General features: G+C 38.6%; 2 protein-coding genes, 1 long non-coding RNA gene and 1 other non-coding gene across 6 annotated transcripts; 3 read left to right on the top strand and 1 right to left on the bottom strand.

Annotated features, from left to right (window-relative positions):
- The first annotated feature begins 1,060 nt into the window (after positions 1 to 1,060).
- xpnpep1 (X-prolyl aminopeptidase (aminopeptidase P) 1, soluble) lies at positions 1,061 to 14,309 on the top strand. 3 transcript variants are annotated; one of them, XM_085912946.1, is made up of 21 exons: positions 1,065 to 1,187; positions 2,480 to 2,596; positions 2,734 to 2,858; positions 3,084 to 3,151; positions 3,472 to 3,572; positions 4,714 to 4,806; positions 5,141 to 5,284; positions 7,202 to 7,297; positions 8,421 to 8,502; positions 8,823 to 9,033; positions 9,414 to 9,503; positions 9,597 to 9,647; positions 10,314 to 10,372; positions 10,752 to 10,829; positions 10,895 to 10,966; positions 11,033 to 11,093; positions 11,195 to 11,264; positions 13,442 to 13,615; positions 13,702 to 13,778; positions 13,853 to 13,951; positions 14,064 to 14,309. In XM_085912946.1, exons 2-21 carry the CDS (start codon positions 2,578 to 2,580, stop codon positions 14,181 to 14,183), a joined length of 1,890 nt encoding a protein of 629 aa, XP_085769072.1. In that variant the 5' UTR covers positions 1,065 to 1,187; positions 2,480 to 2,577; the 3' UTR covers positions 14,184 to 14,309. The 3 variants fall into 3 exon arrangements, with proteins under 3 accessions (XP_085769073.1, XP_085769072.1, XP_085769071.1); XM_085912947.1 differs by lacking the exon at positions 2,480 to 2,596 and having other exon boundaries at positions 1,061 to 1,187; XM_085912945.1 differs by lacking the exon at positions 1,065 to 1,187 and having other exon boundaries at positions 1,223 to 2,596.
- A 262-nt stretch (positions 14,310 to 14,571) lies between these two features.
- trnag-gcc (transfer RNA glycine (anticodon GCC)) lies at positions 14,572 to 14,642 on the top strand. Its single transcript has one exon. It is a non-coding gene; the product is annotated as a tRNA-Gly (tRNA).
- Positions 14,643 to 15,210: 568 nt separating this feature from the next.
- Positions 15,211 to 16,876, bottom strand: LOC147056823 (uncharacterized). The gene is made up of 3 exons (XM_085913088.1): positions 16,777 to 16,876; positions 15,633 to 15,729; positions 15,211 to 15,526 (listed from the first exon to the last, which is right to left on the bottom strand). The coding sequence occupies exons 1-3, from the start codon at positions 16,874 to 16,876 to the stop codon at positions 15,211 to 15,213; spliced, it is 513 nt and encodes a 170-aa protein (XP_085769214.1).
- Positions 16,877 to 20,238: 3,362 nt separating this feature from the next.
- Positions 20,239 to 23,072, top strand: LOC147056822 (uncharacterized). The gene is made up of 3 exons (XR_015066117.1): positions 20,239 to 20,609; positions 20,693 to 20,834; positions 21,176 to 23,072. It is a non-coding gene; the product is annotated as an uncharacterized LOC147056822 (long non-coding RNA).
- The last annotated feature ends 4,654 nt before the right edge of the window (positions 23,073 to 27,726 follow it).

Raw genomic sequence — 27,726 nt, 5'->3', positions numbered from 1 at the left:
ACTAATTTATTGCTATGAAATTGCTCTTGTTTGGTTACTTGGAAAATGTAGCCATTTGACATTGAATGTATCTTAATTACAGTATACTAAAGCGACCCACTAGAGAAATGTATCTGAGCTAAATTAAAGCTTCCGCAGTATGTTTTGTATGTCATGTGAAAACACACAAACTGTGTTTCACCAATAACTCCAAATTGAACATGGAGACCTGCAGTGTGAACCTCTGTTTGTAATGTGTGTGTTTTGCAAGGTTTGCATTTTTAATGAATGAAACCTTGTCTGTATATGGTATGATAAACACTGAATTTTGGGAGTTTTCATGAGTTTGAATTATTTGTGTACGTGCGTGTGCGAATGGCCACCCCACTGAGAAATATTCCAGTTATGCCCCTGGCAACAACGTCTGGTGTCGCTGAAGAGGTTTTGTGGGGAATGCTGAAAGATGACTGACTGAATGTTAAGCTCAGTAGGAAAACATATATTTCTACAGTATGACAGCATGGAAACATGACAGGGCTGCTTTCCTTCATACCATTCGAAGGAGCTTTCAAACTCGCAGTGATGTTAAAATAGTTTTTGCAGTGTGTAATTTCTGTCAAGCAGTGTTAGCAATTCCCTCAAAACTTTGTGCATGGTGGAACATCCCCACCTCTTACTGGTATTTGAGCAATTAGGGCTTTGCAGGAGTCTGTCATGAGTCTACACTTGATAGTGGGAACATATTCTCAATATTATATCCACCGTACTCTTAAAGTTTATATTTTAAAAAGATTGCGAGGCTGATTTTACCTCTTGACTGTTTCTTTTACCTTTGCATTATATTTTACTGCTGTTCTGCTTACCGTTGCCTGTATTGTGCACTGTGAGATTTGTCTCCTCATGTAAAGTACATAACATATGATTGTTATAGTTGTGATTTTTATTCATATCAACTTGGGGGGCATAAAATGATTGCACATAAAAAAAAAAATAACGCGGCGAGGCCACGGACATGCTGTATATACAGTACACAGGGATGGGCGAGGCTGCATCCCTCCACTGTTACTGGAACAAACTGAAGTCACGTGAACGTCGACGTCACCAACGAAATGGCTGCCTTCTGTTAGTAAACCAAACCCTGAAGACTTGTTGTTGACATTTTGTCCACTTAATCGCAAGAACCCCGCGCACAAGGCGAAAGCACCCGGGTGTGTATTCATTATTTGATGTACTGCATATAGGGCCGTAAAGCGCGGAAAGGACTTCAGAGCGTGATCCAATTCGAGTTATTTGGCAGATGCGGTCTATTTTCGAACGAACGACACGTTTGCTCATCCCACGTCTATGACTTAAACCCACGTTATTATTTATCATGAAAGTCAAGAGCAAACTTGAGATGAGCCGTGCTGGGTGTTTAAAACATCCCGATGATGTTCTCCTGTTTTCCAAACACACCCATAGCACACTCAATATACAACGTGGACATTGTTGTTGTTGTTACTGCATAGCTGGCCTTAAAACACACTAAGCCAAATGTAATTTTATTACCAGATCACGTTAAATAATTGTGTGTCTTAGTATTAGCAGCTCACGATCGCAAGGAAAATGAGTTTTTTTTTTTTTAAAGATATACATTGTCAATTTCCAAACGTCAATTGCATGCGAAGCGATGAACCAATGGTAACGCCCACCGATGTAAAAGCCTGCAACGTGATTGGGGGACATTTGGCAGCGCTTCCGCTTTGAATGGAGTGTTGTTAATGTGACTGAGCAGTAAATCCACTTTATTACACAGCGTTCAACACTTCATAGTTTATGCTGTATTATAACGAAGTTATAACAATACCAGAAAACACACAATTATGTAGAATGCTACAGCATTACAAACCATTTCCTTGATTTCACATGAAAAAAAGACAAACAAAAGTATGGCAACATAATTGTGATTTAATTACTACATTTTAGTGAGTCTGCATCACAGTCAAGCGTGGTTCCAGTTTTGGTTTAAGGCCTGTTTGGCATTTGGGGTGTTCTCCCCTGTGCTGTGGGGCTTAGCCAGTTATTCAAGCTTCCTCGCCATTCTTAAAAATGTGAGAATTCTGAATTATTCATTTGTGTGAATGCGAATGGTGAGTGAGTGACTGGCGACCAGTCCGGCATGGTTTGTTTCCCATTTTCTCACACAAATTCAGCTGGGATTAGATTTTGCACAAATCTGATCGTCCGGAATGATCAGTCCATAATTTGCATTTTACATCGGTTATAATGTCATAATTTGCCAATCGATCAATGATGCCATTGAAGACATCTCACCAAACACAATCTCATTCTCAGGATGTTGTTCTGTGCTGCCATATTTGTAGCAACATATTTAGTGCTGTCTGTTGGAGTTGGCCATATATCACATTAGCTCTAAGAAGATTGTTCTAAGGGTACCTAATCTAGAGTCCAGTGAGTGTACTACTTCTAAGATTTTTAAAGACACCTGTTGCTGAATCAGCATGTTACAGGGGTTAAAGATCGAGACGTGATCTGTGAGCTCCACGTTAATAGACAGCCAGTTAGAGTGAGTCACTCCTCCAGGCGTCCGAAGTCTTCATGTCCTCCAAAATGTCTGGTAATATCACTGCCTCAGGTTTTAAATGATCAATATCATTATGCTTAATTATTTTTGCTTGTATACTTTGCAACCAACTTTGTTGTTTTAGTGTCTTCCCTCTAAATGAAGTTGTTTTCTGGTTCTTGTCCATTCAGACAGAAACATGTCTCCAAAGATCACAGGAGAGCTGCTCAGGCATCTCCGCCAGGTGATGAAGAATTGTAAATATTTTTCTGAGCCTCTTCAAGCTTATATCATCCCATCTGGTGATGCCCATCAGGTAAAAATGGATTTACTAGAAACTTGCTCTTTGTAATAACTCACAATACTGGTGCTTTTGTGTTTTCTGCACCCGATCTTTTAAAATGAATTCTTGCTTCTAACCTTCACCTCTCCTTGTACAAGTCACAAGGTGAATAGGACAGATTGGCAAAGATGACATGCGGACCGAGGATGTATGTGATCTTCCTCTGTTTTATGTTTGTAATGTATTTGTGTCTTTAAGAGTGAATACATCGCACCGTGTGACTGCAGGCGGGAGTTTATCTGTGGTTTCAACGGCTCAGCAGGTACCTGTTCTTGATGGGGGAAGTTTTGAACTTTGTAGCAAGCGACAGTGACTTCCTTGTATATATATATATACATACATATACATTTAAGGACAGGTTAGTTTAATATCACTTAAAGTTATAGTAGCTCATAAGTTGCCTCAAATTGTGAACACTTAGGCTTGCTATGCTACTGTATTTTAATGTTTGTTATTTCGCTGGAACTTGGAGAGGCAAGTATTTTTTGGTGTGGTACTTGATGTAAGAAAATAAAGAACCAGTGTTGTGGGGACAACAACGAGCCTTTTGAGTCATGAGTGACTGTTGTGATGTATACATAGGTACAGCCATCGTCACAGAGCAGTACGCCGCCATGTGGACTGATGGCCGTTATTTTCTTCAGGCCACTCAGCAAATGGACAACAACTGGACTCTTATGAAGATGGGTAATTTACAACCTCATGTGCTTACATCAAAGATATCAGTAAAGTTGCAGATCATTTGGAGTGACTGCGCTGATTCTCTTTATTTTGGTACACCTTTTCCTGCTGACTTGCAGTGTGACTGCTGCTATTAACGCTCTATTTTAGGGGTGTAGCTATTCAGTTTGGTTCGTATTGTGAATTGTGCAGGGTTGCCGATGCAATTCAGTGACTATGTTGCTTCATTTAGAACGATACAATTCAAAATGCTTTACTGACACGCAATTGATTCTTGAAGCTTTTAGACAAACATCTAATCAGTGGAAATCGGACAGTGGGAACTCCCTGGGATGTTTTCTGTAATTTTGCTGTAATAGACAAACAAACAACACTCAATTGCAAATGCATTCACACCAACACTTCATTCACTTGAATTTACAGGTTAATCTCTGCTCTCATTTCTTAATATCTAATGCATTTAAAAAAAAAAAAGTGCAACCGACAGTACTATCGGATTACCTGCTATGTTTTTGTTTTTCAACATAACAATAATAGATTGAATTAACAGTACCTTTACCTGCTAATTGTACTGTTGTTTTCAAAACCATGATGACTGAGTTTTGGCATTCTGGCGCGGCCTGGGGCTTTTGCTGACCTTACGCTGTTGCTTTAGTTGCAGCAGTAATGCTTCATATGGTGCCTGGATTGTCGGCGTTGTGGGAATTCCTTGTTGACAACATTATACGGTTATAGATGTTTGTCACGTTGCCGTGGTAATGTGACCTTAACATGCGAAATATCCTGTGACCTATTTCAAGCAACTTTATCTTTGCAAAAGGCAAGGTGTATCGACACAATGGACTGCAATGGTGGTTTGGTAAATTCTCATCTGCTTCTGCCCTCCGCTATGCTAACTTGTCTGCTGGCATGTGGTGATAAGGTCAAAGATAGGAAGACTAAATGCTTTGTCCAGTTCACTATTTCCTAGTATTAGTACAATCAAGTTGAATCAAGTGTAGATACATATACAGATACAAATAGATACATCAATGTCTGCGATAGATTGTTATGCACATGCCTATATTTATACAAATATTGAAAAATCTTGGAATTCAACAGCTAAATAGGCATACTCAAATAATATACTTTTTAAACTGTCATACAGGACTGAAGGAGACACCGTCGCAGGAGGACTGGCTGATTAGTGTCCTGCCAGAGAACTCCAAAGTGGGGGTTGACCCTTGGATCATTGCTGCAGGTATTTTCATTTCATGCTTCAAAAATTCCTTGCAGGACATGCAAGCGATAGCAACGTGAATGCTTATTCAAGAATAGATTCAATATTATCATTTACAGCACTATGGTAGAAACAATCAATGGCCACATACGTTACACATAGTAGCATCCAAAGAAGTCGCCCGATTGTACTTTACGGAAGTACTCTGGAAGTAAAGCTTTTAAGCAAATAGTCACAATATTTATGTAGTAGTTGTCATGCTATTGAATGCAGACTTGTGTCCAATCTTTTGACTGTTATTGTATTTCAAATTTTACCATGTGTTATTTTTCTCCCTGCATCTGTTCCATGTCAGATCAATGGAAAGCCATGTCCAAGGCACTGACCAGTGCGGGCCACTCTCTCATAGCCGTGCAAGAAAACCTCATCGATGTGGTGTGGAGTGACCGTCCACAAAGACCAAGCACGCAGCTTCGTACCTTGGGATTGGACTACACGGGTCTGTACAACACGTATGAATGGTAAAATGGCTGCGCGGTGTGTTCACAGGGCTTGCTTCAATTAACCATCACAAACGTAGATTGCTTTGAGCCTTAAAAAGGGTCTAGATCCCTCCCAAAAGCAACACAAACAACATCATGGACATTGCTGTGTTCCGACATGCACATCGTCATGTAAATTCAACAGCGTTTTAGGCTAATTGTCCAAAAAGCTTCATTCACGACACTGCAGGGCATGAAAATGTTAAATGAAAAGGAGTAACGGACTCATTAAAGAAGACAATCCATGACTTAAAGAAAAACTTTACATCTGGATTTTAATGATTTGCTAGATCTCTGATGGTAATTCTATATATATTGATATTGATTCTATGCGAGGTAAAAGCTGCAGATAAAATAAATTATGTTTTTAAAATTCATGAATGAATCAGACAAACATTTCTTAGTCTTCTGTTGTTTGAAAAAGCCTCACACATTACGTTGTGCTCATCTTACAGGCAATGAATGCCTTGTACATGCTCAAGTTCAAATGGTCACCCCTTTATCTGTGTGCAGTGAATTTCTCTGCATCAAGACTGATTATCATCAACAATTACTGCGAGCTGTTCATCAGGTTTTGTTGATAGTCAAATCAAGTAATTATTACCCTGGAAACTTTCTGTTTTCGCTCAAGAGTTTTCCACTGAATATTTTTCTCCGGAGTCAAGTTTAGACCTTGCTGTGTGTTGCGACGGTGAACTTCTCACAATTAATACTCATTATCCTTTAAATTTGAATGATGATGTGCACACTGGAATATAGCAATGCCCGTGGCACAATGCCGCCCCCGGAATAAAAATCTATTAAACAAGGCCTCTCTAGCATACATGGCTTGAAATAGGCTGTTGTGTTGTTTGGCCTTCCTTAGCCATGGCATTCTTGGCACGCTCACTAATTGAAGCCAGTTAAGCCGAGTCATACGACATAACATGAGCAAGGTGCGGATAAGAACAAGCATGCATTATGAATAGATTAGATCTTAATTTTTATATTTGTTTTGGTAGTTCGTGTTACCGTAAGAAGTCATTAAAGAAACAGACACACAAAAGTTCCGTCTTCAAATCTATGTCCTATTTAAGGCTCATACTCAGTTGTTTATGTGAGGCTGTGAATACACGGCGGTCATATTTCACGGAACCAGAAAAGGGTCAACTGTATCATGTTCGCTGTATATGCGAAGACCCCTTTTTTTTTTTTTTTTTTACACCTGAGCACAAAAAAAAAGTGAACTGGTGAGATCTTCAGCATATAACGGAGGATGGGTTCCCCTCAAAAAAACAGTCAACGTGTAAATTCGCAAGTAGAGAATCATGATTACGGGAGATACTGTAAACTTTTGACTCTTTCCTGGTTTCTGTTGTATTTAACTGATTTGATTAGATCAAGACCATGTGATTGATTGAGTCTTCTTATTTAGGGATGTCGTGCCAAGAATATCACATTGCTACAAAAATTTGCAAGTAATTTAGACCGCTTCCTGTATCCCCTTTACGGGGTTTTTAAATGCCTATGGATGCCGTAACATGGACATGAAGCGTTTATATTGGCCGGGGCAATGGCCTGGGTAACTGAAACTCCTCCTGTAGTGTCAACACAATTTGGGGCACCAAGATGCAGCAAAGAAATACTTTTATACTAGCAGGGCTTTGACCTGATCACAAAAAAAAAAAAAAAAATTACAAATAACAGAAGGTAGTTTCCATAAAAAAATCTATAAATGAATAAATTAGCAAGTAGCGAATTGTGGATCACTAATATATGCAATTGTCTGAGATTGTCTTTGATTATATATATATGTATTTGTATTCTTTGTCAGAATTTAAAAAACAGGATTTACATTTAGTGATCAGATTAGACTGGTTTTTCTTCTCTTTTAGGTATGTCGTGGCAAGACAAGATCACAGCGCTGCGTGCAAAGATGGCAGAACGAAAAATGTCCTGGTTCATTGCCACAGCTCTGGACGAGATAGCATGTAAGAATTCAGTCATGCGAATGACCTCAATTGTATTTTAGCTGAGATACTGCAATTTTGCATTGGCATATATGTGAATGGAAGACTGGGCTTTAGATGCAGTGTTAGAAAAACAAGAGCAACCAGAGTTCACACCTCGGTTAAGGTCAAAGGCCAAAGTGAAAACATGGAAATGCAATGTTAGAAATGAAAAATATTTACTTAATTTGCACAGTTACTGCACTAGAATTACGGTCATATATAAAGGTATAATGTTGGGATACTTTTAAGATAATAACAAAAGTGGGAAGCCAATTGAGACAATTTGCATGCATTCTTTTTTTAAGGCAATTCCAAGGTACTGGATCAGGGCTTGGTATTGGCTAGGGCTGGGCGATATATTAATAATCTGTCCTTGTAAATGGATTAGAAATATCTATGCACCATTGAGTAAATGAAAAAATATTCTGACAACTCGACTATGACAAAAAAATAACTCAGCATGCATTTTATTGCAACTTAACAAAAGATCCACTTGCGATAACCATATTTTGAAACACACAAAATCTATTGTGATCACCTCTTACTAGTTTAACGTGTGCATCAGCCTCACTTCTCTTGCATAAGTCAGCTTTGATACAAGATCACGATCCAAGGACCCCGGGGACGTACAGGCGTACCACTTCATGTCCATTTGAGCATCTTGTTGACCAAGCCTGAAGAGCTCTTAGTTCTGATTGTTTGCTTGGAAAATTCATGATAATTACATTGATTGTGATTGTCATTAGCTTGTATTTGGACTAAATAGACATTTGGTTTGAAGGGGAGTTGCTCAGGCATCTGCAGAGGATCACCACAAAAAAATTGGGCTGTTTATAGGTGAATCTCCTCAATTTAAATATTGTTAAAAACTCACTTTATTTCATCAGTTCAATGAAAAAATTGAAACTTGTATGCTGTACAAATATACTACACACAACAGGACCAAAGTTGCAGTTCTGCTTCTTTTATCTCAAATGATTTAAGATGGTAGCTCAATATATTATATATATCACAGACCATTGAATGATCATACAGAATATACTGCACAAAGCTTCTAGTTTTTGAATAATAATTATTATGGTGTTTTTTCTTTTTATTCTAGGGCTTTTCAATCTCCGTGGTGCAGATATTGAGTATAACCCTGTCTTCTTTGCGTATGCTATTGTGGGGATCAACTCAATAAGGTTGGAATTCAATGCATTTGTTGCCGAGGTTTTTTGTGCGCATTTTTAACACATTCAAATGTTGTGTTCCTTATTGCATTCATTCTCAACCAGTTTGACAGGTCATAAGGTGTGTGTATGGATGTGTGTGTATAGGGGAAATCATCCAATTTCATTTAATTGGCCTGATTTTTTTTTTCATTTGAGATAGATAATGTATCGTTCTTCATCTTTTGTTTATTTGGAGTGAATGTGTTCTCGAAACTTAATAAATACATACATTAATAAATAAACAAAGAGTATTTTCACTCCACTTTCTTTTCACCTGAATCTTTCTGCAGGCTTTTTGTGGACTTGAAGCGTCTCGCTGATCCAGCACTGAGAGATCATCTGCAGCTGGATACGCCCAGTTTACCTGAGTTTCACATTCAGACATTCCCATACAAAGCGGTCTTCACTGAGTTGCAGGCCATCTGCACCGCACTTGGCCAGAAGGACAAAGTTTGGATCTGTGACAAGGCCAGTTGTGCTCTCACGCAGGTCATCCCCCAGGTGAGGGAGGGCATGCATGTCGTATGTCCAGAAAGCGAGACGGGATGATTGTCAATTTTGTCAATTGTTGGTAGAGTGCGTCATCTAGTGACTGTAGGGTTGTCAGTTCAAATCTCAGCTCTGCTGTCAAAGTGTACCCTGGTGTTGCCTCCTATTTTCATTGAAAATATGAAACTGTTTTCAATTATCTTGTTTGGCTAAACACAACAGCTCTTGTTTTATATCAGTGCACTACTGCAAACTGCAACCACAATAGTAAACATCGTTATCACTCTCTGGCAATGTTTTATTTGGCTCCACCCTTTTTTGCAACCCCATTTGCACCGAATTGAAGTTCATTCTTTTCAACCAGTGACCATTCCATTTTGCTGTGTATACAGGCGCACAGGTCCACCATTCCCTATACCCCTCTTTGTCTGGCCAAGGCAGTGAAGAACACGACAGAGATTCAAGGAATGAAAACAGCCCATGTAAGATCAACCCCCTTGCTTTTTTGAAATCCACGTAAAAACCACGTGCAGCTTTATTCATGTGTCACAAATAATCTGTCATTTTTCTGATAGATCAAGGATGCAGTCGCTCTGTGTGACCTCTTTGCCTGGTTGGAAAAAGAGGTACAGTTGTATGATTTTCAGCATTACATAAAATATCTGAGCTGTATTCATAAAGAATCCTCAACTCTCTTGATTTCGAGGCTGAACCTTAATCTACGGTCTAACCACCAATATGGATCATGTTATTTTCTTTTTTAAAAGAATGAAATGACTTTGCAAAACTTAAATTCTTTGAATGTTATGGGTCACTCACGTGACTGCTCCAAACAACTCCAAAGACCTTTTTAACTCCACTTCTAGTAATTAGCTCAGCAGCACTTTTTTTTGAATAACTTTCAGCTTTTCTTTGATTAATTCTTACAATTGTTACAAACTAACTACACTACTTAACTACTGTAATTGTGCGTTTGCCCTTTTTGAATTGTGTCATGAGGAGCCAGTCTTGTGCAAACAAGAATTCTTTTTAAAAATGTGTTCTCAGATTTCCAACTAAGTTTATTCATCTTGTGGTTGAAGTTAAATATAATACTTCCTTCAATTTTTTGTGCCCTGCGGAAACACACATGGTCTCAGATTTCTAACCATGCTAAGTTTATACATATTATGTTGAAGTGAAATATCATATACTTGCAGATCTTAAGTACTCCCTTCAATGTTTTGTGCCCTGGAGAAACACATACTATTGACTGATTTTGCTGCCATTTTGTCATACTGATCATTTTATAGATTCCAAAAGGCACTGTAACAGAAATCTCAGCTGCTGACAAGGCTGAGGAACTACGCAGGTGATGTTTATGTTTCCAAACAAATTCATTTTATACTTTACAAAGCTGTCTATTAAGAGGCTCTCGAGTTATAACTGCCTCTACAGGATGTAGAAAAACATCCATCCATCTATCGACCAATTCAATCTACTATGTTTTAAGATTGAACCCTAACCCTATGCACAATTTAATCATTAAACATTTTTTTTTTTGGTCTGTATGTAAAGAATTTTGTCTACTGGGGGGCAGGGCATTGCACCAATTGTTAGCACATCTGCCCCACAGTCCAGAGGTTCTGGGTTTGAATCTCAGTTCCAACATCCATGGATGGTTGGATTGGATGTTAATCTTTGAAGCACCAAAAATAAACCAATTGAAATCTTTCAATGTATTTTTGCAGCCAACAGAAAAACTTTGTCGGCCTGAGTTTCCCTACAATTTCCAGCGTTGGGCCCAATGCAGCAATCATACATTACAGGTCAGAAAAGTCAAAGATGCACTTTGATTTGTTGTAGTGTGTTTCTAATACGCTTGTCTTTGTAGGCCTCTGCCTGAGACCAACAGAACGCTCACCGTCAATGAAGTTTACCTCATCGATTCCGGAGCCCAATACATGTAAACTCATTGTTCTCACGCCGAAACTTAATGGCTTTATGGTTTGACTTGTCTGCTCTTTGGCAGTGATGGCACAACAGATGTCACACGCACCATGCACTTTGGAATCCCATCTGCGTATGAAAAGGTGCCAACTGCCTACTTTACATACCACAACTATTTTTGTCCTGAGCAATCCTATAATGAGAGCAATTTCCAGAGAATGACGTCCTTTCTTTATTCTCTAAGGAATGCTTCACTTATGTACTCAAGGGACACATTGCCGTCAGTGCTGCCGTTTTCCCCAATGGAACCAAAGGTACCACTTAAATTTATGTTTGGATGACATTTTGTTCAGTATTCACAAAACCGTTCCAAAGTTTCTATGGCTCTATGTATTTCTGGTGATTTAAAACTGATTTAATGCTGAATGAATGAATAAACTATTGTCTTTCCCATGCGCCGTTTTAAATGAGGATAGACTTAGACTGCTGAAGAGTGATGTTGCACACTTCACAGCAAGTAAACAACTTTGACTCGTTTTGACCCAAGGTCAAGGTGCAATAAATGGCATGCTCTCCAGAGCTACTTTCTTTGTAGGTGTGGCTTGCCAGGCTACCTGAATTTCCTTGGCTGCCCATGGCCCCCACAAGGAAAAAAATCCTTGCTTTGCAAGTGGTCGACGCCGACTGTAAAAAGTAGTGTTGTGTGGTGAGAGCACGGAATTATTGGAAGCCATTCTCATGTTCACTTGGAAAAGCTTGCACATGATTGTCATTCACTAATTGTCAGAGACTAATTGTTAATCACTGACTGCAGTAGCCAAAGTGGCGACATTTAAGCGAGAGTGCACAGGGGAGAGAACATTAGCAATAGTGAAGAAAATGAGGGACAGCAGGAAAAGGAGCGCTGATAATCTCTTCCAAGCAGAAGAACTTCTCATTATTTATCTGATTGTTGCCTTTGTTATTTTTTTTTTTGTACTCTTGTAGCGCTACATTTGAACTTTTTTTTCTAACTCTACATGGTGCAAATTACAACGGCGTATTAGGGTCACCTCGCAAAATAATAAGAGGCAAGATGAGATTTTTATATACAGTGGGGCAAACGAGTATTTAGTCAGCCACCAATTATGCAAGTTCTCCCACTTACAAGATGAGAGATGGTTGTAATTTCCATCAACTATGAGATACAAAATGAAAAAAAGATCCAGAAAATCCCATTGTCTGATTTTTAAAGAATTTACTTGCAAATTACGGTGGAAAATAATTATTTGGTCAATAATGGCCTCGATCTGGGGCTCCACACAAGATCTCACCCTGTGGGGTCAAAATGATCACAAGGACGGCGAACAAAAATCCCTGAAAAACACGGAGGGACCTAGTGAGGGACCAAAGTAACAAGACTACCATCAGTAACACACTACGCCGCCAGGGACTCAAATCCTGGAGTGTCAGTACATGTCCAGGCCCATCTGAACCACATCTAGCCAAGCCTTGTAACTAACTGCCTTGTAGACACGATAAGAAGAAGAACTAGAAGCCCACACACATTTTTTCCAGGTGTGTGACACTCAATCTGTCATGATGCCTTTTATTTCTTTAATTGCTTTGACCTACATGCGTAAACGCACTATTGTGAAAGTTGTTAATGACACTCAAGTGAAGTTTACATGAAGGCCAAAAAATAACAAATAAGCCAATAAATTATGCTGCTTGAAGAACGATCCCCACTAGTTTGATAATAACAATACATCAATATATCTAAAACTGATATACAACCTTTACAATTTTTAAATTTAAATAACAGCACATGTAGACAGATGATACAATAATATTATATATATATATGATAATATACCTCATAGGCTTTATAGGCTTCTCGTTCCAGAAACTCACATCTAGCATCTAGCTCTGCATGATGGTATTCTACTGCCTTCAGTGGTCAAGGTCGGCACATCAGAAGGAACAGCAAATTGAAATGAATTGCAGCAAGAAATCATGATGCATTACATTCGACACAATCTTGGTAACGCACATTAATATAGAGTTGTATTTTTCTTTTCAAATTGTGTTTTTTTTTGGGGGGGGGGCAAGGATAAGATGAGGGTTGTCACAGAAAAAATTCAACATATATTAAGGCACCGCATTTTTTTTCTGATGACTTAGGCACATTTTGAGAACCATTGGAATTTTTTGCAAAAGTCTTCACACAACTAACAAAATCTTGAACCAAATTTCAAAAACTGTCATCAAAGTTTTCCTCGTCAAAGCAAACAAGTTTTGCTTAACTCCTCAAACTTTCGTAAGAATGGTATTCATGCTGCAAACAATGAACACAATTCATTGAATTAGCAAAAACGCAATGTGCCAGTTACACACTGATGGTAAGAATAAATAACAAATTTAGCTCTTGCTTTCCGACAGAAAGTCATGTTGAAGTTATACTTTTCCTAACACATACTGCTTGACTAAATGGCTTTTTTCCACTGTCCAGGCCACCTGCTGGATTCATTTGCGCGAGCAGCCCTGTGGGAGTCGGGCCTTGACTACCTGCATGGTACAGGTCACGGCGTGGGCTGCTTTCTTAATGTTCACGAGGGACCCTGCGGCATCAGCTACAAGACTTTTGCTGATGAGCCTCTTGAGGCAGGCATGATTGTCAGTGATGGTATGGATTGACACACTAAGGCAGAGCTCACCAGCTTTTTTCAGTTTAAGCCTTTTTAGATATACATGTTCTTGTTTAATTCATAGAACCAGGGTATTATGAAGATGGATCTTTTGGTATCCGACTTGAAAATGTGGTTCTTGTTGTACCAACGAAGCCCAAGGTAAGACTTCAAATTGAAGGAAAACAAGTTCTACAGTTTGTACAATCAATTTTTTGTTCTTTGATCTCCCTTAGTACAACTACAGAAATAGAGGTAGTTTGACATTTGAGCCCTTGACGCTGGTTCCCATCCAAGTCAAGATGATGAACACAGAGCTGCTCACCCAGAAGGAGGTTAACACATTCCACACCATTTCAATCGCATTCTTCTCAAAAGCCGAGCGCTTGTTTTACAAGTAGAATGTTTATTTGACTAAATCTCCTTTGCGTGTCTTTGTGTTGGCAGCGGGACTGGGTGAACGAGTACCACAGGATGTGCCGCCAGGTGTTAGGGGCGGAGCTGGAGCGTCAAGGCAGAAAGGAGGCGCTGGAGTGGCTCATCCGAGAGACCCAACCCATCGTGTGAGGACCATGATGGCCGGGACTACTGTGCCATCTGGTGCTGTGCAGTCATCAGTGTTTTTACGTGTCTCAACTTCTTTCATGTCTCTTCTGTTTTTTAACACAATGTCCAATCAAGAGTTTTATTAAAGATCAATGAAAATAAATCAATGTTTTATTGGTTGTTTCAGTCTTACTGTCAAATGATCATCTTGGCACAAACTACAGATCAACTCATTCATCACTTTTGTCTTGGTAAGTTTGGAATATGGTGTTGAGTTACAAAAAAGAAAAAACAATTGCAGAAATCTGATCACTTCAGTTCTTAAAGTACACCATAGTATATGCATTGTATGCTATTTTGATCAATCTGAGAAAAATCCCTACACACCACTTTTTTTTACTGTCCACAAGCATTGGTGGTTCAGTGGTAGAATTCTCGCTTGCCATGCGGGAGGCCCGGGTTCGATTCCCGGCCAATGCATGTCCCTTCCCAATTATCCCTCTGGGGATAGATAAAGTAATTATCTTGATGTGGACCATATACTGTGCAAGTAATGACAAATTGAGTGATGCACTTCAATATTCATTCAGCCAATCTGTTAACCAACTGTACTTAATCTTAAATTCAACACCATTTTGTGCTCATTCTTAGAAAAGGTATTAAGCAGTTCAAGTTCTAAGATAAAACAGAAGGAAATGTAAATACCGTACAACTAACCGACGAACTCTTAACTATTGGAATAGATTACAGTGTTAGTATTCCAGCACTGAATCAAAAACGGAAACTTAACACCGCATCGTGACCTTTGACTTATCAGAAACGCTCCTAAAACTGCACAATTATATATTGCACATATCGCCACACATTTTGAACTTCCTTGAAGTTTATAGGCTTGGGCTCTAAATCCATCATCTTGGCCATCATAACTGTGATGAAATCATTACAGCACTGCAAAACCTTTCCAGAGCCTCAGAAATGCACCAATGTTTTTTTTACAGCTGTCCTGCTTTTCATAAACTTGACTCCATTTTACACTTATAAGACACACCTAAAGCTGCATGTAAAATATTGGTGGGTCCAGGATGACTCCACTGTTGGGGTCTTGCGCATACTCCTCAATGGACGGAAGCGGTGAAAGTGTGATTTGCCTGGCTGTGTCTTCTTCATCCTCCTTGGCGCCCACGGGCAGCGGGTTACTATAGATATAATAGATTCTGGAGTTGTCTTTCGCTGCATCTGCTCTCCGAAAGAAGGCCAGCGGGTTGATGAAACTAGTTGACCGCTTCACCGCCCTGACCGCAACAGGGTCCACTGGCTCTCCGTGGGTCACTGCAGTCTCATACACTTGGGCTCTCTTTGATTGCCTGGAAAAAGATGTCACTTATTATCATCATGACATCATCATACATCATTTTTTGCTCATGGAGGCAAAAATAATGCACTGTACTGTTGTATGTGTGGGCGTGTCACCTGCTGCGGTTGTAGCACACACTGATGCAGTAGATGGCGGTGATGATGAGGATACACAGGGCCAAGGAAATGATGACTATGTCGAAAACTTTGACCTCTGGGATGGAGAAAACACAATATGTTGGTTTTTATCTTAACATCAAAATTGGTTATGATGCTACTGAATATAAATCAATCATATAGATATTTGATGAACTAGTGGCAATAGTGTATAGAACCAGTGTCTGTCACTTCACTAATAGCATTTGTATGTAAACAATGTAATGTAATGTAATTAATGTAAACTATTGCATTTTCCAACTCACATAAAATAAAATAAAAATATGTAGTGGCCAACGTTGTTCTCCCTGTGAGTACAAACTGTTACATGGAACTTTAGCAAGGCTATCATCGGCTTCATGTACTTTTTAATTTACTTGATAAAGAGTGTTCTCATGTTTGACACATGCCTACCAGATACAATTATTACTGGTGCAACACAGTAGTTTTGATTACAAACTAATAAGCCAAAATATTCTTTTTGTAGTGGAAAAAAAGAAACTATACTTGAGTGCTGAATTTTAAGTGCCACAATTGTGAGCATAAAGAATGAATGAGTACATGGAAGTTAATTCAGGAATAAATGTTTAAGAATACAACTGTGTGATTTTAATGAAAAACTTAGCACCGTTTTATTGGAGCCAGGTTCAGCTCCATAGGGGCCAATGGAATATATATTGGACTAGAATAGGGGAAATCATAATGGTTGCCTGCAGGCGCTAAATGGCCCACATGAGTAGCCTGAGAGCCTGTTCTAAAAATAGTTCACAAGATTGGGATATTGTCATTTCCAGGATACTTTGTAGGTAATCATTTGAAAATGTAAACACTTGCCGAACTCTACAATCCAAATAAAGTGTAGCATACTATAAGTATCGCTTTGTTAAATCGATATCGATAATTATTGTGATGAATCATTAAGAGTGTGAGTGGCTTCACACTGATGAAATATGAATAAAATTAAAATAATTTGAGAATATTTTTTTATTTCAATAGTACATTTCAGTATTTCAGTGATGCCATTAATCAGTGCTCAAGAAATAGCTCTCAATGTGAAAAAGGTTGGTGACCCCTGGTCTACATTATATAAAAGAGGATAACAGACCAAAAACTGCTGTTTTCATCTCCTCATCATGCAGATCCAAAGTTGCGTTGAAATGAAGGCTGTGAGCTGTCATCATTCGCTCCTCTTGCGCTCCACTCATGTTGCCAGCAACCCGGCAAAGCTGAGCTTCAAACTTGCGGCATTGGATTCAATCGCAGCTTGGGTGACGAGACTCGAATGGCTTGGATCGGTTGCCATGGAGACACCCCCTCTTTTTGTCACCCTTCATTTCAACTCTCGTTCTCTCTCAGCTCCCCTCGTGTTTACTGCTCATTATTCGGCTTGAGCGCTTTGTTTAGGGGGGGGGACGATGAAGGGAGAAAGTTGCACTCTTCCAAACTGCCTGTGGTAATTGTGAAGGCTCTCAGTTTGCAGAAGAAAGTCTTAAAATGATGTGAGAGTTGGCTCTTTTGAGTTTAGCTTCCTGTTATATAAGTTAGTCAAGTTAGTAAATCAGGGGAGGTTATTTTCTTGCATCTATGTCACCTTTTAATGTGTTATTTCTAAGCCCGATTGAAAGCATTCCTTTTACAGGGGTACCCGAACGGGCCTCTTCAGATATTTGGTTTCAAAAAAATTGCAAGAACAGTCCAATGAAAAACAAAGGCAGCATTCTTCCTTCCTTATGCTTCATTTCATCCTGAATCGCAATATTATTAATTGAGCAACTAATAAGAGCAGTCTGTTTGAAAAGCTAAGCAATGTATCGACCTTCCTGTGTCTTTATTTATTCAGCTAAATCTCAAACTAGGATATCATAAAATCATTGAAAACATCCTTTATTTCAGTAGCCTGCATTGTTTTAAATGTCAATAAATGTCAAATGAAATTCATATTGATTCACTACACACATAGTGAAAGATCTGGTGGTTCTACTTTTTATTATTTTGCTAATTAATGCTCAAACCTCAAGAAAATCCAATACCTCCCAAAATGCCAACATCACACACAAAACAAGGAGGAGGTTTAAATTTAGGAAATAAGGTAGGAATTGAGCAGACGATTATTTTTAGGTGTTTAATGAGTCTGTATGATAATGGTTATGAAGTTCACAGACTTTAATAACCACAATAAATACAAGTTTATAGAATTCAACAGTATCTACAGCACTGAATTTGCACTATTGTCTTTGTTTCTGCAGATGTTTGTCATTATTTTATGTTAATATATTGTTTTGTGAAACAATACATTTTTCTTAACTCATCCAACACTGGTAGCGCAGTACTGCATTTTCCAATTTTGATTTTTTTCAGTATATGTCTGTAAAATTCATTTTAGGATTTGCTGGTCCAAAAGTACACTTTACAAAGCAGTCACTAGATGTCAGACTTGGCTTTTATGTCTACTCCTCAGTCACTTTGATACCTCTGGTAGTCTGACTTGGACGTTACTGATTTCCAGGGCAGCGTACAGTCTGGAAAAACAAAGACAAAAGTTGAGTGAATGATGAAGCGGTGTCACAATATCTCTTTTACACCTCATGAATGTTTTCAACCCTGGTTTGATGTCCACATCAACCCTGGCACTCAGAGCTGTTCCAGTTTTGAAGCGCACATGGATGAGATTAGGAGGTTTATTTGAATGAACCAGTTGGCATGAGACAAATCACGACTAATATGTAGTTGGGACCACGATGATTCCATAAATCACAGCGGCTACTAAATCGGAGAGTTTTGGGATAAAATCATTATTGTTGGCTGTGTCTTGTCAATAAGAAGATGGCCTGAGTTTTTAGGAGTAACGTGGAATGTGAACCACTTAGTTTGTGAATAACAGCACAGCAAAAAATGTGTGTCTTAATTTTGCTTTGACGTAAAGGGAAAGCAAAATGTTTGTACTGGAAAACATTCAGAAGTGAAATGAAGCATCTACTTGGCTTTGTCAAATGTTTTGAGATCATTTCCAGTAGAAATAGGAAAGATTGATATCTTATATTTAAATCCTCTTCCAGAAATGAATGGGGAATATTGTATCCATATTACAGTATATGAAACGACTACTGAAGTGAAATGACACATGCCCTTAGATACTATACCCCATTTGTAATCATTACAAATCAGTGAGACTGACAGGATGGATTCAATCCAAACAGAAGTAAATGGCCATTTAATAAAGAAGCCGCTGTGATTGTGCGAGAAATTAAAAACAGATGGGGGATTCAAATACTCCACATTAATTTTCAACCCACAAGTGTTATGTTAAGTCCATTTTCTAAAGCAATTATCCTCATTAGGGTCAGAGGTGTGTTGGAGCTCATCCCGGATGACTCCTAACAAGGGGTGGGGTGCACACACTGGACATATTTTAAATTTTCAGAATCCAAAGCGGTCAGATCCATCGGTCATCTGTGATCGTCCGGTGAATTCCTGCGCATCCTTCATCACCCCCTCCTTGCCCATGTCATGTTTACACATGGCTGTCTGGGAATTAACGTTCTGGTGCGATCCATTTGTTCTTATGTGGTTCAATGAGAGGGTTTACCACTAAGCACATAACGCTATGGTGTCTCTTTCTGCTGCTTTTATTTGTATCAGCAATTGAAATACTGTTGATGATGGAGATCTTTAAAGTATACAATTGAATGGACCAAAAAAACAAAAAACAAATTAATTTATCATAATAATATTACCCTGCATGGTGCACCTCCTTTTGCTAAGAAAATAAAGCCAACATGACTAGCTGTCAGAGGGAGGGTCAAAATATTATTTTGGACTCATCACAGTTCATTCCAACACCAGTTCATTCCTATTTGACACCAAATATGTACAAACTATTTGTACATCATTTTGCTTATTTTAAAGGCCTTGAACTCCCATTAGTAAGAATTTGTAGTATAACAGAGCTGACACACGCACCTCATTATTACACTTCTTACGTGAGGGAGGAACAAGCTGCAGTGTGATGTGAGGATGACTAACACTAACGAACTGTATCCAAATGATGGAAAAGCATGGGGGCATGTATCTGATAAGGTCTTTGATGTAATACATCTGTGGCTACTATGTTTCTCTTTTTGCTCATGTAAAACTTGCACCGAAGCTGCAGTGTTGTTTTGTCTTGCCGTCTTAAAACTGATGAGGTACTGTTACTGGCAGAGATGTTTAACATACCTGTGCCTCCAATTTTCTCAGTCTCTGTCCATCCTTCAAGGCGGAGGTAGGATGATGGTATTGTGATTACTTCACGTAAAATTATTGATATAAAAGCAAGCCAACATTAAGAAATATGTCAGCGGCTGAAAATGGATGGTTGAAATTGTTGAGTTGGTAACTTGCTGTTAGATTTCTGGACATGACATTTTAAATATCCTGTAATGTGACAAAAATGATTATGGGACTGCTTGCTTTTTTTCTTTTAGCATGCTAAACGGTAGTTTATCAAGCTCCAGTATGCTTTAAAATTGATGGTTTTGCTGTTGTGAGTGTTTGATAATTTATTTTCTATCAAAGCAATAAACAGTTGTCAAAAATATCACACAAAGTCGACTGACCAGACATTTTTTTTTTAGGTACACAAAGTTAGTGAAATATCAACAATATGAAATCAAAACTGAGCATTAGTATTTTCCACAGGTAGAATGACTTCATATCATTGTGCTGCATGTCCCAGTTGAACACAAATACAAACGGAGAACAGCGAGCCGACATGCTGTGGGGTCCCAGTGTGTTAATTGTATTATCCCATCAAACATCACTTTATCTTTGTACACGTGACATAGCAGTCTGGGGAGTGTTAGTTAAACAATTTGTAAGGGGGTGGAAAAAAGCTACTGTTGACCATGAGAAGCCAACATTGGATTGTTTGAATGGGAGAAGGAAAGAGGTGGACATGAGGTGAATATTAACGACACGTCTGGTAAAGATAATTCAATTTTTGTTTGTGATGCAAATGTGAACTCACCCTTCTTTTCCTTTAGTGATTTGTATCTCTTTGCTGATGTCACTCACGTAACAATACGGGAACATGGCTAATGTTTGCAGTCCATCAAGTCACATTGGAATAACCATGTTAGGAGGCCATCTCCCAGATGAACCTTTGGAAGGCAGTGGAGGAGAATGGTAAAGTTTTTTTTTTTTTTATGCTGATTACAGCCTGTTGTATACAGATTATTTAAGTTATAAATTAAAGATGGTCATACGTGTTATGCATTAATTTTATGCATCTGCTCGTTTTTGTTGTTGTGTGTGTATGTCTGTGTGAGTGTGCGCATCGATGTACGTGCGTGTGAATGTATATCTATTATGCATGTGCCATCTCTTGATTTCTCTCGTGGGATTTAAAAAGTATGTTCATATATCTATGTTTGTGACAAATCTGACTGAAAATGCTACTTTTAGAACATGGCATAGAGATCTAAATAAAAAGCAGATTGAGAAATATGCCCTGTTTTGTTTCACAGGGATTGGCTGTTTATTCTGCACAAGCGCCATTCTCTCTCAGGGATTCCGCCCATTAAATTGAGGGAAATTGCAAATCAGAGATGGATTCTGCCTCTTAAACAAAGCTTGAACTTCCCCACCCATCTGAATCCATTTCAAAAATAATATCATTTTTTTGAAATGGTGTTACTTCATTTGCAAGCAATCAAGGAATACATGAATAACATTGGCGTAAACTGACTGGGTGTTGTTCCAAGGCGTGTGGTCTTTTCACTCGATATTCCATGCGTGTCAAACTATGTACAAATGTTTGTGCTTCTCATTATGTTATTATGTGGCATATTGATCAAATCAGTCTAGAGCTACGTAAATGTTTGGCCCTTGACCAGTGCTGTCTATGTTTGAGTTGATATAATTTGTTGAGGATGCCAGACAATTTCTGTGAATGTGAATTATTTTTATGCTGATTTGCGACTTCATTATGAGCTAAACATATTTTGAGGATATTTGTGATCTTGGCATACTGCAACATTTCATTGCTGGTGTTGTAGATGCTATTTCTTGCTGACTGCCTGTCTAAAAATCACATCAATAGGTTTTGTTGCCATTGTGGTTGTCGTTTGAACTTTCTGTTTTTCTTATTTTTTAGTCTTCATTCATCCAAGCTCTGTCCATTCCAAAATAGACAAACTACACAACTAGAAGAGTATGCAAAGTGGATGATGCCAAAAGACCTGTTGTATGTTCTGTTTTTGTCTTGATTTGTGAGTGTGTAAAAGAAATTGCAGACAAAGAAGCCTATAAAAAAAACAAAGGCTGCCTTGCTCTTAGTCCAAGATAAGAAACATGAAAACTGTAGGAAGTGCTTACCGCCAGTGTTCACTTTCGGCATTAACGTTAATAGCATTCCATCATTCAGCCATGACATGGCAAACCGCACTTTATACAAGCTGCTATGTAATGATTAGAGAGAGAGAAAAGAAAATGCTTGAAAACGATGCACTCAAAAATGCTGGCTTTCAATCACATCAAATTGCTTCCATGTTGCATTAAACTGTCGGAGGCTTGCAGCCCACTTGTCTTGACCAAACGTCAAGGATTACAGAGTCTAAACAGGCTCAAAACAATCGCATGAAAACAATCCAGTACATGGAAGAGGAAGGGATGCTTCATTCCTACAAGAATGCATTTGGTGCACCAAACTACACCGCAGCCCTTACTATGATCAGCAGTATTAAAAATGGATGCATCGGTAAGAGCTAAAATTATTAGCTAAAACATATCTTGCTCCTTTCGAAGATTTTCTTAGTGTATGTCGCAAATGAATTCCCAAACCAACCTCTTCTGTGGGAGCCACACACACTTGGGCATGCATATGTAAAAAACAAAGATGGTCCAAGATGAGTGTTATACATAGATCTCTGGGAAAAGCATGTCAACAGACACTCTAGGGGAATTGGACAATTTATTTTACGTGAGTGTGTGCGTGAGTCTCTGTGTGTGACACAGGAGCTGTAACTAAAATAAGACTCTCTTATATAGAGATGGTTAGAGGAATGCAAGTTTCCCCATAACCCCCCCAACACACACACACATATATGTTTTCACAGGGTGGACATTGAAAAAAGGCAAAGATCCCCTCGAAGCTAATGACCATAACTTATACGATCATTGGGATTGCCCAAGAGAATTTATTCCTGGACAACCGGGATTTAGAACAATAATCCCATGATCTAAAATGTATCAATCATGGAAAGGCCACGACTTTATGCATGCCACATTGGCATTATATTTTGTTTGTGTTAATGACTGTGAGCACACACACACCTACACAAACAAACACACACACACAGAAGGTGTCAATATATTGCTTGAGAGTTGTACAGTAAAATCGACACTTTGCTGGGTAAGAAACAAATCCAGTGATGAATGCAATCTGGTGATTTATTGTGCGTCGTTCTACTAAAATCTCATGAGAAAATGTGTTGACTGTTGACCTTGTCTGACTGATGATTTCATAGAAAATATTGAATTATGTTACTTCTACTATGACAATACTTTTCTCAGTGGTAAAAAATCCGTTATTGTTTTTTGCAACAATCCATCGCTCACCTGTTTATTTTTCATAAGTAAGAGCCTTTAACAAGGTGACAAAGGTTTTAGTGACAGTTTTATAAGCAACACATGGTCCACTGCTTTTTACATGACTGCCATTGTGAACGTGCTCCGAATGCACTTCATCGGACCAGTGTGATGATCGATTACTACCAGCCCAATTTCAACTGCTGACCGGGATCAAACACATGCAGCTGAAGATGACGACAGTGCCGTTGTTGTGGATTAAATTATAATTTAATCTCATTATAATTCATGACTCAAAATCTTTACATTGGGCATAATGACAAATTCTCAGCTAAAACCATGATTTCCGTAAAAACGCGTATCCCAAGAAGTACTCTTCCATTGTAAATCAACAGGATATAAATTCCCCAGGTTTTATTACAGTCATAAAACTTAAACACTCTCAAAACACCCTCAAGCAAAATAACGAAAAAAATGGAATGAACCTATACTTCTGAAGGGCTCGTTTTAATAAGTAATAAAAAGTTATTTATTTATTTATTTATTTATTTATTTGCTTGTTTTTTAATTTATTTTTGATTTATTCCTTGCTTGCTGCTTACATAGTCAATTACTTGTCCTACTCCTCATGATCAAATGAGATGACTCAATATCCAGTGTGTGCTGTGTCATTAATTTGTAGTTGATGAATCTGTTTTTAATTAAAGTGTAAATTACAAGTTTGGGTTACTGTGATGAGTTTGTTCACAGAACCTTTCCTTTCAAACAACCAGTATATAGCTGCTGCTTACCTCACTTTTGAAGATTTGTTTTTAAAGGCAAAGGTCAAACACGTACTTGTGAATTCCGCAAGCTCCAAAGTGAACTTGGCAAACTTTCAAATAACGATGAGCGCATTTGTAAATGTGTGTCAGGCATAAACAAATGGTTGGGAAAAGATAGAGTGAGAGGATGATTCATTGTGGTCCTGTGAGCAATCACGTGGAGCCTCACCTCTCCTGAATACAAAGAGGCCTACACAAGCAGGTTTGGGCAAACATAAAACAGAAATGACCCTCTGCCTCTGAGGGCCCCCCACTCCCACTCCATTTTTCAGACGGAGGTGTGGGATCACCCCACTCATAGCGCACTCACACTGGCTAAACAAGGACTCTCTTTGCGCCTCGTCACGGTGCACCACCGAAGGGCAAACTCTTAGCCCAAATATTTTCTCAGCGTGGTACTGACTGTTGGGATCAGCTAGTCAACATGAACCCCCGGCTTCTGTTAGTTTTACTCCACCTTCATCCGCCACAGCGGTAAACCTGCCTTGAGTTTATTTTCTCTGCACAATTACATCTTAACATGCGTCTCCGAATGGCCGAGCCATAAAACTATTTGATATTCGAGAAAGCAAAGTGACTTATTAATTAGTTCCTGATTCCTGAAAAGAAGGCTTTGCAACAAGACACTTTGAAGTCAAGAATTTTCTGAAAATGATACTGCATTGTCAACATCACAATCATACAACAGCTTATAAATATGGAGAGTTTACAACCGGGTTCAAACTAATGACATTCAAATCAAGTAAGCGGGTAAGTAAATGTTTTAGTGTTTTGTTTCTCAATTTGTTGGCAGATTCTAAAAATAATAACTATGTATGTGTCTACAAGTTGAAGTTACAATGCCATGTGTCCACGAGGTATTGATTTCTTCTTGCTTTGTAGCCCTTTAAATACAAGTACGTAATAATGACAGAAAAATGGAAACCAGCTGAGTTCACTGCACAGTTGACACTTTAAAGCGAACATAAACCATTTTTGGTACTGCTAATAAATTGAGGAACAGTGATTATTGCAAAGGTAAAACTGTGATGTATAACTCCACAGAGAGAGAAAAAAACATTCCTAAAGCTAAGCGCTATTATTACACGGATGAAAGATCATTTATAGTCTCTAAATAAAAACATGGTCTAATGTATATGCAATTCTTTTTAACTGCCACACACATGCAAGCACACATTTAGATTTGTCAATCATTTCTCAAATGTTTAGTTTGTTCTTTATTGACAAGATTCGATTTTAAATTCTCAGGTGTTGACCTGAATAATTAGAAGTACTGCTACATGAAGGGCCAGAGTCGCCTCCCACTTGCTGAGAAGGCTGAGATCATTCATTACAAGCAAAGCCTTGCTCAGGACCTTTTATTATGGCCTCTGCATTGTTTCTTGTCATTGCGTGCCGGGCATTAATAGGAAGAGAAAGTAAGCTCTGTCCTCTGCTGCCAACTGGACATCATGGAAGAGGAGGCTGACAGAAGGATGTGCGTCACATCCATCATGGACAACACTTCCCACCCCCGATCGGTTCCTTCTGTGCCAGACTTGAAGAAACAGCACTAGATAGAGGTCATTCGTACTCACAGTGATAAGACAATTGCACTACAATAGCCGAAATTTGTATGAAGTGCACATGAGTTGGAGATTGCTGAATGTTGGGTTAGATATGAATAGATATGAATATTGAGTACTGGAGTTTGTTGCATTTGTCTTTTGCACATATTAGTGGGGTGATTATTCTGGAGTCTAGACTACTTCTTTCTCACTCTTTGAACCTTTCGGGCCTGCTGAGAAGGTTTTGAAGGCCCTAACCGCACGACATTGGTATTTGGTAACATTGAAGCAATCTTGTTAAACGTATGAAATGGAATTTTCATTTGGAGAAAATAACACTTCACCAGCGCTTGGAGGTGGAAATGACTAGTATACGTTGCAATAATTGGACCGCGTACTGTGGCAAATAAATAATTCCTGGAAAGTACTGGAAAATAATAAGAAGAAAATAAGTGTTACATCTTCCTGGTAAAATCAGTCGACACGATTCACTGGACCCACAGGAAGCCAGACCTGCTGGCTTGCTCATCCCAAATGCAGTTCATGATCTTGAGGTCAGAGTTTTGCGTAAGTTCTTCCACATGAAATTCATCCGAGCATGCTTTTATGGACCTTACCCGCACTAGGGAACAGTCATGCTGGAACAGAGACGGAATCTTGGTTAGATGAAGAATGACCCATTTGATTGATTGATGTACTGATGAAGTCGCTTGTTTAAATATTTTTGTGGGTATGGACAACAGGTGTGCAGATGAGGCCGCAAAACAGTTACTCACTTAAGCATATAGGCACCTCCCATAAATATAGATGTTGTCTTTTCAACCACTTTTGCAATTAGAATGAAATCCCACTGTAAGTAATGCAGACATGAAAAAAAACGAAATCAGTTAGGGCAGTAAAACGAGCCTCTAGGCTCCTCTTATTACTGTAGATACGTGCCCTGCTGTGCTGACCGCACTAGATAAACTCGACCCACTGGTTTCATGTACAGCACTCTGCAGGAAACACACACACACACACACAAACGCGGCACACCACTATACAAATACAAGCATCTCTTCGAAGAGCCACAGTAGTGAAATAAAACATTCAGTTAATCACAGTGGTCCTCAGGGTTTAATTTGACTGAGTCAATAAATACTTAAAAGTTCCCAATAGAGCCTTTAGTGCAGGACATTTGCTCCTAAGCACCACTTGATTTCAATCCAGGGATGATCTACTATATTACTTAGAGTACACAACTACAATTCGTTTACAATTATTAATTTCACATGCACAATACAATATTGACAACTAATGTAAGATAAAGCTTGTATTTTTTTTACATATAAATCTAAGTATATATATTTTTATATATCAAGAATTACATCCATTTATGTATCAAGTGCTACCACAACCATACTCCAGGTGAATATGAGCGTTTGACATAAACAGCCGGACCCACAAAAAAAAGCCGCACTTGGTAGGGAATAATTTCCTTTTCTGATGATTGCTGATCCAACAGGCATCATTAAATATAAGCATGTCTATTTACATGTCCTCTTCATCCAATATGTCTTTTTCAACTCAAAGCTTGCTCACGTTGATCTGCTAAACCTGAAAGCTAAACCTGACTTCTGTGCAAATCTCCTTCTTGAGTTGTTTTTTCATTATCATTATTATTGAAAGATTTGTGAAACAAGCACTTTTGATGCTCATATTAAATATGAAATGAAAAATGACGGGAACTCTCCACGATACTTATTGCGGATTGTAATTGTGCCTAAACACGCAATTAGATTCCAACTGTATCCTTGCAGAAAACTTATTTGATGAACTTTTATCCTTCTCCTCACTTTTAACAGTTGGTGAATGGATTTAAATGACACGACGAGCTATAGAGAGATCCCCTTAGATCAAAACTTGTGCGCTTGGGCAGTGCATTTTACTCAAACATTATTGAAACATAATACTTTAAGCTTGTACTTAGTGGATGTTGGCTAATCTTTTTGGAGGACCCCCTTAAAGCTTCCCCTTAGACTGGTTTCAAGAAGTTATTTATTTCCTCAGTGCAGAATTAGGCAGAGGAGAGAGAAACATTTAGTGTTGAGTCGATTTGTTCAACATGTGTGAGCCAGT

Source organism: Syngnathus leptorhynchus, chromosome 5 (assembly GCF_054491065.1).
Source record: "Syngnathus leptorhynchus isolate UIUO chromosome 5, UIUO_Slep, whole genome shotgun sequence".
Classification (NCBI taxonomy): domain Eukaryota; kingdom Metazoa; phylum Chordata; class Actinopteri; order Syngnathiformes; family Syngnathidae; genus Syngnathus; species Syngnathus leptorhynchus.
This window is presented reverse-complemented; position numbering and strand designations above follow the sequence as displayed.

Excerpts from the sequence above, each read along its gene's own strand:
- LOC147056823 (XM_085913088.1), bottom strand. The coding sequence starts at position 16,876 with ATGAGTGGAGCGCAAGAGGAGCGAATGATGACAGCTCACAGCCTTCAT. Across the intron at positions 15,730-16,776 it reads GATGAAAACAGCAGTTTTTG|AGGTCAAAGTTTTCGACATA; the intron begins GTCTGTTATCCT and ends TCTCCATCCCAG. Across the intron at positions 15,527-15,632 it reads GTGTGCTACAACCGCAGCAG|GCAATCAAAGAGAGCCCAAG; the intron begins GTGACACGCCCA and ends ATCTTTTTCCAG.
- xpnpep1 (XM_085912946.1), top strand. Across the intron at positions 10,373-10,751 it reads AAGGCTGAGGAACTACGCAG|CCAACAGAAAAACTTTGTCG; the intron begins GTGATGTTTATG and ends GTATTTTTGCAG. Across the intron at positions 10,830-10,894 it reads GCAGCAATCATACATTACAG|GCCTCTGCCTGAGACCAACA; the intron begins GTCAGAAAAGTC and ends TTGTCTTTGTAG.